Source organism: Lutjanus erythropterus, chromosome 5, assembly GCF_056507025.1.
Source record: "Lutjanus erythropterus isolate fLutEry1 chromosome 5, fLutEry1.hap2, whole genome shotgun sequence".
NCBI classification, from domain to species: domain Eukaryota; kingdom Metazoa; phylum Chordata; class Actinopteri; order Lutjaniformes; family Lutjanidae; genus Lutjanus; species Lutjanus erythropterus.
In genome coordinates, this window is record NC_139321.1 from 2,342,039 (window position 1) to 2,351,085 (window position 9,047).

A 9,047-nucleotide genomic window follows, 5' to 3' on the forward strand; every position below is an offset into this window, starting at 1 on the left:
CTCATCTGGAAATTATTTTCATTTCATACCACTGACATCTTCCCAAGCGGGGACTCTGAAATCTAATTAGTTTGACCGGAAAATGGTGACCAAGGTAGCGGAGTGTATTATGCAGAGAGAGAGGCCGTCAGGGCGAGCGAGGGTCCCTGGGGTTAACTGGAACTCAGGAGTGCAGATAAGGGCTACAGGGGGAAAAACTCAGGAGGGCTACTCCATTTTAAATAGCCTTGACTAATAGAGGCAACCTTGAATTCAGCGTTACGGCCCTCTGACAGCGCCGCCGCCGAGCTTCGCCGAGGGTACAGTACAGAGAGCAGGAGAGATAGCGTTCCCTCCTCCAGGGGTTACCTCAGAACTTTTCAAACTTCCCTTAAGTACTGATGAGAAAGCTGAAATCACCGACTGATGCTGCCACATCTGTCATGTGACTCCCTGCGGTTAATGGAACGTTAACAGTTTAAAGCCCTCGCAGCGTCCCCGTGAGGCCGCAGCATTCAGCACACCCACCAGTGTGAAGCATCCAGCCTGAACATACTCCTGTGGCTCAGGGGCTAAAGACGGCTGTCTACTGATTACAGAGTTAACGGTTTGATTCCCAGCTCCTCCTGTCCACATGTCAAAGTGTCCATGGGCAAGACACTGAACACAGCCACTGGGGTGGGTTGAATCAGGAAGGGTGTTCAGTGTAAAAAGCCTTTGCCAAATCAAACATGCGGATCATGAAGTCGGTTCCATGCCGGGTTGGGTAGAGTCTGCCTGGTTTGCCAGCGGGAAACGGATGATCCCCTGTGGAGACCCCCAACAGGAAGCAGCCAAAACAAGAGGAAGTGTTCTGCAGGAATGTAGTCATCATCGTCCAACCCTACACAAGTGCGACATCATGCTTTTTACATCCAGTGCTAACGTTTCCTGCAACATGTACACATGGCAGCTACAGCATTTTTCAGGCCATGGACCCCTTAACTCAGGGGTCTCTCTTGCTCTGGCAGATACGTCTGGCCCTCGTGTTTGCAGTTTGGATTCAGGAACCCTAAGATACCGGTAGCTAGCGACGAGCACCATGTGCTGTTTTCATAGAATGTTGAACTAAAAAGCATAAAGGAATTGGGACATTTGTGAAACCGTACCATCGTGTTGTTGAAGGCTTGCAGTTTGAGGATAAAACTTCACAGGGGACCACAAACTTTCTGCGGCAAAACAAGAAAATAATGGTGGTTAGAGGTGCTGGGCACAATTTGGGGCTAAAGACCAGCTTGTGGCGGCCCAAGCGGTGCAGGGGAAAAGGGACAATACCAGAATCCTTTTAATATTTGCAGGGAATTTCATGGTGACTTGGCCAGGTATTGATGTATCTCATTCTGCAACAAAATTCTGATGGAGAGACTAATGTAGTCATATTTGGTCTTTAAGAAACAACAGAGTTGATAGTTTAAAACAGCCCAAGAAATAAAATAGCAAAAATGCAGCAAATAATCACAGTTACTGTACTGTTAGAGAAGATTTAAAAATCAAAGTCTGTATTAATTGTCTGTTGTTTGCACGTTTATTCTCGAGGTGACAGAGTTCTCAGATGATGGTGATGTTTGTGCTTCAGTCACTAATGAGAGTGAGCAGCAGTAAACACTGCTTCATCAGCATCTGAACAGCCTTCACATCTCCTTTGATGATGATCTGGGCTGAAGGTGAGGAGCAGTGGCGGTGGCGGCAGCAGTTCGCTCATGTCCACCACCAGAGGAAGGCCTTATTAGCCAAAACCATTATTGATCTTACATCTTAGCCACAACAACCCACCCTAACCGCCCAAACTCTTCCTCCCATCATGCTCGCCAATTAGCTTCATCTCAAACCAGAGCCAATTAGTTCTTGTGCTTAATTAGGACAAACACGACCCCCATCAGCCCAGCGCTAAATCCTGTGATTAGAGCTACAGATCGCTGTGCTGAGGGCCTGAGCACAGGGTCACACTCTGATTGGTGCATGTTTTATGTTTTTTAAATTAGTTATTGTTAAAATATTGAGTCATATGTCAAGTGCATTTTGAGGATTTTTTCTGGTACCTACAGAGTTTTCTCATAGAGCCAGTTTGTTTTGTACATTCACATTAAATGCACACACACACATATATATGTAGGTGTAAAGCAGACCAGTTGTAATATGAGCAACAGTTGCCACTGCAGGAGTGATTGAACAGAAGGTGAGCTTTCTGTTTATCTCCTCTTATACTCGTAAACATCACCTGTTCAAAGATGGCTCCCCTGAGAAAGACGCTCCGCTCTGACAAGTGTCAGAGAGCTCGTATAAGTGACAAACAGAAACAGACAGAGTGGTGAGTCTTCCAGAAGGGAACATCTGTAACTGAACTCAGGAGGACTGATATTCAGAGAAATACAAAGTAAGATGGATGACGTGACACATTTTCAGGCGTTGGATGGTTCCTAAAGCTGTTTCAAAATGCACTTCTTTCAGAATGAGCCTGTTTTTTTTTTTGTTTTTTTTTTGTTGAGGTGGGTTTTTTTTCAGACTGAACTTTAGAAGGACTTGGAAAGACAAGAGGACATCTTCTATCGTTCCAACAGCCCAATATTCCAAAACCCCAATAGTCTGAAAGATTCTCCCTACTCTTGCTAGTTGCGGGACTTCCAGCCCTGTCCATGGCGCTGAATCAGCCGGGTTTTGCCCTTCTGGATATCAGGCTGTTGGACAAATGGGCTTTCCGTCCAGTGGGATTTTTTTGGACTTCTGAGGTTTGGGAATAATGGACTGTCTGAACATTGGCATGGCACCCAGGAGACAGACCTTTTGCAATTAATATGAGTTATGCTCAGAAAGGCTTGACCTATACTTCCCATCATGCAACTTGATAGCATCTGTCACCGGGCTATCCCTGGAAAATAAATGTCCATGACTTTCAAACTCTGCCCAGTATTCTGAAACCCCAGCAGTAGATGTTTCAAATTGATGATTATGTCTTTAATTTCCTGACCTTGGAAAGCAGTTTGTGCTTATTGCTTGAAAATTGCTCTATAAATAAAATATGCCCATTGCTCCGAAAATGCATACTCCCTGCAGTTGAGTTAGAGTTAGAGTTAACACTAAGGAGTTGGGTGATGGGGGCATGAACCAACTTATTTAAAAGTCATGATTTTTCTGACATGGAAAGTCCCTGGCCGATTCAGCACCATGGACAGCAGGGCTTAATAATTAGGATTGCCCACAGCAAGTAAAATGCCATGTTAGGCAAGTAAATCTGGCAGCTCACTTGTCTGACCGGTAAAATGGTAAAAAAGAATTAAACTACTTTGAGGATCCATTAATCATTTAAGTTATTTTTCATGCAAAATGGCAGAAAATGCCATTTCTGTCATTGGTGGCTGTCAATATTTCCCGACTCACGATATTGACAAAATGCTGGACGCATCTCTGTCAGTCGACTGTTGTGGAACTGCGGTTACTACTGGCAACAAAATGCTTAACTGAAACTAAAGGTGAAAAAAAGCTTCCAATAGCATTTATAGACCTTAAGTCAGGGGTCTTGGTTGTTGTTTAACAAAGTTTCCCTGCAGGCTGCAGCCCAGCTGAACTTGGCTGCTGAGTCCTTCTTCTGTTGTTGTTCTGTTGTGAGTCAAGTGTAGAGTTTGTTCAGCCGTGCAGCTCTGAGGGCGTCCGCGCTCTATAAGCCTGCTGCTGACACGACGTTCAGAGGCAAAGCACTTATTAAACAGCCGCTCTGAACTCAGCAGCCACTCGCACATGACTTAACATTTTTGCAAGCACCTTGCTTTTGCATGGGAAGTGCTTAAAAACTAAAATCCACGGCAGTAGCGGGCGTGAGAATGTGGGGAGGGGAAGGAGGGAGGGCAAAAGAAAAAAGACGTGGAGCGCGGTCGCTACTCAGCACTCCACGGGATTAGAATGTACACATCAACCCGCAAACAGACAGAAAAGCCGACTGTAGCTCCTTTTGCAAAAAGGAGGCAATGAATTTAAATTATGCATGAGGCAGAGGGCATTTTGGGAAATAAGCGCCATTCCCCAGGAGAGCCGGCACCCCCTCCGCCCCCCGTCAGCCTCCAGCCTCCAGTATCAAAGAATGATCTAATGTCACGCACAGAAGAAAGGTTACTTTCTGCATACGCATTGATATTTCTGCTTCCATCTCTGACCTTTTTCCATTCTAAGCTGTGATTTTTTAAATGCGAACTCAGCCCTGCGTCCGTCTGTCTGTCAGTTCCTGTCTGTCCGTCTGCCCGCCTCAAAGGATTGAAGTTAAAATTAAAAGAACAAGTAAAGACCTGCAAGGCAAAATCACGACCTCAATATCCACAAAATCAATGAAAGAAGACATAAATTAAATAATTTATTAATCATCTTCTGTATCTGTCACCTTTCAGCGCATCATTTCTTGTAGGTTCAGAAAAAACATTTACAGTGTTGTTATTTTTGTCTTAATTGGCTGTTTGTGCAACATAATTAACGTTTTAACGAATCCGAGCGTGTTTTTTTTCCTCCTTTAAATCAGCCGATCCTGTTTCACGCTCAGCACCCGCTGTTTGATATGTGGTTTCCGTCTTTCAGCAACAAATTAAGCAACGTTCCTGGCACTTTGTGAACTATTAGTGACTTTAAAAATACACACTGAGCTTTAATTAATTTCTGTGTGTGTGCATGGATAAAGGGATAATGACATCTCCAGCTCCTGCCAGCCTGTGCGCTGCTGAACTGTGACACTGCGCTCTCAGGTTTGTTGGTTTTAAGGTGACAAAAGCAACATTTACACAGAGATCTTTGCACACAGAAATGCCAATGTTTGTGACTGGAAACCTTTATCTGTCTTCTGTCAAATACAGTTCTATTTACTGTCAACTTTGACTCTTAACTTTATTATCTCGAGGGAAATTGTGCTGCAGCCAGGCATTAAACACAATCACAGTGCACAAACAAGCATCCGTACGAGACAACACATAAAAATAAACATTAATATCAATAAAAAGAAAGACAAAATGGATAAAATAAAAGACAGAAACATTTGTAGACACTTTATCATAATGCTAGAACTCATAATCACAACCCATAATCCATCTGTCGTGTCTCCACCCATTTAATTAAACTTCCAATTCACCAAAACATCCTTTATCATTGCATAGCGCCAGTCTGTCCAATCTGGAGCCCAAGTCTGGTGCAATTTCAGTAACAATCTCCACCATATGTATTCAAAAATATGACTTGGACGGGGTTTCAACTCTTCAGCTTTTAGCTTTGTTTACAGCAGACACTTAGAGACTTGCTGGTAAAGATCAGAAGTCAATAAAATGGTACCATTGTAAAACTCAGAGGATGTATAATTTATGAAGCTTTGAGAATTTTGTAAATCTCTCTTTTACAGAATTGATTTTAAAGTGTGTGAATGACCTTGACCCAGAACCAGTCAGTCAAATGATTTTAAGAGGGAAGCAGTCACCAGAGGCCACAGACCGACAATACTCCAACCAACCAGAGATCCACTTTTATTCAGTTCTGATGATTCCACTATCTGAATTTAGATATCTGCAAATACCAATACCTGCACTCTTCATGTCTTGATGATGATGATGATTTTGATGATCATAAGCATTGATGCTGAAACTGATCTTCAGTTTAGTGTTGAAAAGTTCTGTGTCAGTTGAGTTGATGCACATCTAGTTAGAGTTTCCAACATCTGGAAAGCTTGTGTAGTTTGTGTAATGTAACTCATGTGATGGTGTCCTCCAACCATTGTGGAGGACTGAGAAAGTTCTGTGCTGAGAAAATTACATCAGAACACAGATTAGTGACATAAGTCCAATATACTCTGATGAAGACACAGTCTGTGTTGAAACTTTAGTCTCTTGATGAAATATGTTTTGTTGCTTTTGTCCGTGTTTCTTGGATCAATCTTCTGAATTCTGCCATGAGACTTCAGCTTCATCTCCATCTCTGCTTCATCCTCTGTTGTTGTTCCCAGGTCACTCATCTTCCCTTCGTCTCTTTGTCTTTCTCTTTGCAGACCTCAGGCCTCTTCCCGACGTGGCGATGACCGGTAACTGCACCCACGAGTGCACCGAGTTCGGCCACTCCGACTCCTGCTGGATGCCCGGTCAGCCTTCCCCCAACCGCAAGGTGTCCAAGAACGCCCCCAAGCTCTCCACCTTTGTGCCTTACCAGGAGATGGACGGGCAGGAGCAGCTGATGGCCAACGGCAGCCCCAAGCCCCTGACGACGGAGGAGCGCGGGACAGGCAGCGGCGGCAGCAGCAGTTCCAAAGTGGCAAGCATGCGGTTCATGACGCCCTACAGCAGTGCCTACCCTGGAGGTGGAGACTCGTCCGGTAAAGACTGTGGGCTGGAGGAGATCCCACTGAGCCAGACGGTGGAGTACCACTCAGCCACCACTCCGACCGGCCAGACCTCCAAGAGGGAGATCTACCTGTGAGGGTGCAGCTCTCCACCTTAAAATCCCCGTAAAACCCCGGTCCCCACTCTCCTCATCATCCCCGTCGCTGCTCGCCACCACCTGTCCCGCCCCCTCACTGCCGCTCCCTGTGCCTATTACTCGCCGTGCCGCAGCACCGACGCCCCTTCTTCCTTTTTATAACTGCATCCACCGTACAAGGCTTTAGACCCTCGCCCACCTCGCCCACTGCCACCGCCGCCACCCCCCTCTAGAAACCAATCAAATGTAAAATAGAATTAAAATCAAATTGAAGAAAACACGCGGCTCCTGCTGCTGCGGAAGGAATGTAAACTACACCACATCGTTGTGATAATTTAATGGGAAACTATTTAGCTACTCACGTATTTGAGTTGGATTTTTGTGTGTTGCTTTAGGCTATGTTGCTGTGTTGGAACAGAAAAAGAAAAAACACCTTCGGGGGGAGAAGGAAAAGTACATCTTGTAAATCCTACTTAAGTATACTGTGTAATGCTATCTATCCTGATTTTTTTTTCTGATTTATTTGATTTTATTTTTTATTTTTTCTCTGTCGACTTCGGAGCCTCCGGGAAATACATTTTTGAGCCGAGTTGCATCAAATCAACTGGGCTCGTTTTTATCAGGAACAGCTTGTCGTCAACGTAAGACGTTTGCAGAAACCGCAGCTGTTTTCCAGCCTCCGGAGTTGTTCTTGAGAACTTTTTTCAGGTCTGTTCATTTTCTTGCCGTGAAGAGGTCTTTTTTCAGTGTACAGAGCTGTAAATACTACAAACAGTGACAGAGGAAACTGCTGTAAGTGTGGATCCGTGGCTGTCGTGCTGTCTGGAGATCTTAATGTAATGTCGGACTGATCGACTACAAACCTTCGCATGTACAGAGAAACGGCGCCGCTGCGTTCGCCGTCACACTGCAGGAACCTGGACTCTTGAGCATCACCGACGGTGCCGAGTTATAAACACAAGACTTTTTATTTTTCTCTCCTCTACAACTTTACAACACAATTTGGGTTCATGAGGGGGCAAAATCATTCATGGTGCACAGATACCAAGAAATTCAGAATCGAAAAAATCTGAGTTCTGAAGTGCTTCAGTGGATCAGCTGAGTATCCAAGTAACAATTATATTATTAATGTTCTTGTCAGTAGTATACCATGAAATGAAAACATGAAAGTGTTTGATAATTTATCCTCACAGAAAACTCTCCAAAAAAAGTCATAAGAAAACATCCATCCATTATAGTTTTCATGTGTAAGAATGAAATTTTCCTTTTCCAATATTACACTTACTTTTCCTTGTGCAAATATCTCACAAGTCAAACAGATGTTCACATGTGGAAAGTCTAAAAAGATAAAGTCCTGACAGCTACCCCTGCAGGCTGCAGTGTTCATTGTAGAGCTGAAATTATTAGTCCATCAACAAAGAAATTTTTCAAGAAACATTTTAGATTAATCACTTAAGTTTCTAAAATATTAAATAATATTTGGTTCTTGCCACATAAAATGTGAAAATTAGCTGTTTTATGTGTGGTTTTATAATGTTTCAAGTCATTGTGACCTGAAAATCTTTGGTTATTGTTTGTCATGGTCAGAGAAAACTTTCTGTTAAAACATTCACCTCAGGCTCTGGGAAATTTTTGACATTTTTCTGAATTTCTGGATTAAATTAACTGATAAATAAATTTTAAAAAAAGACATCTCTCTTAGCTTAGAGGTAGTTCAAGGTAAAAATTTAAAGTTTGCCCTGAATGTGGCACGAGAGGAAAGGTCGCAAGTTGAAATGAACAGGGTTCATCCTCTGGGGAGTAAGAATGTGATCAGTAAATGTCACGGCATACTTGAATTTCATGAGTTACAGCAGGAGCATAATAATTTGCTTGGAGAAAGATCCAGGGGTCACCAGTGTTCCTGTACTTCATCCTCTGAGGAACGTGAATATTCATGGCTAATTTAATCAAAATCCATCCTTTAATTCTGGAGATACTCTACCTTGTTTAGTTTTTGAAATCCGTCCTTATGGTGGTGCTCAAAGAAACAAGGAGGTCAAAGGTCACTGAAGTTCGTCCTCTGGGGAACATGAATGTTCACAGTTAGTTTGATATCAAACTCAGTCAGTTTGATATCAAACTGACTGCAAAAAATGCTTGCACTGGTTGTATTTTTTGCGACAACCTATTTTTTTTGGACCAGAATTGACAGAGACATCCTTGAGGTTTCGGTTTCCCCTCCAGTCAGCAGTCAAGACAAATTTCCAAGACTGAGTCACAAGACCAAACCTTATAACAGGGATGTGTTTTACGTTGTTTATTTGTGCGTATAAAAAAATAAAACGGAAGTTATATCCATTAAAATTAAAAAAAACAGGTGGGATAAAACCCACCTACCATTACAGGTAATGACGACTATATAAGCTTACAACATGAGGGACATCCTCAAAAGTTTGGAAGGAAATTGGGGAGCTGTAGGGAGAACCAAGCAAGCAGTGTTAGGGAACATTACTTTTAAAACTAACTCATTACAGCACAAGATCACTGCCATTAAAATGTAGAAACGTCACTGGTTGGAGTACTTCTGCGTTACCAGAAATGAAATCCACTTTGTGATT

The 9,047-nt window shown here is 43.1% G+C and overlaps 1 protein-coding gene across 1 annotated transcript in view; it reads left to right on the top strand.

Moving 5' to 3' along the window:
* The window catches only part of LOC146326306 (uncharacterized), a 214,495-nt gene extending 206,259 nt beyond the window's left edge, over positions 1-8,236 (top strand). Inside the window, exon 3 of the mRNA XM_084718540.1 lies at positions 6,023-8,236. Coding sequence (XP_084574666.1) covers positions 6,023-6,447 — 425 coding nt within the window. The 3' untranslated portion in view covers positions 6,448-8,236. The remainder of the gene's footprint in view (positions 1-6,022) is intronic.
* The last annotated feature ends 811 nt before the right edge of the window (positions 8,237-9,047 follow it).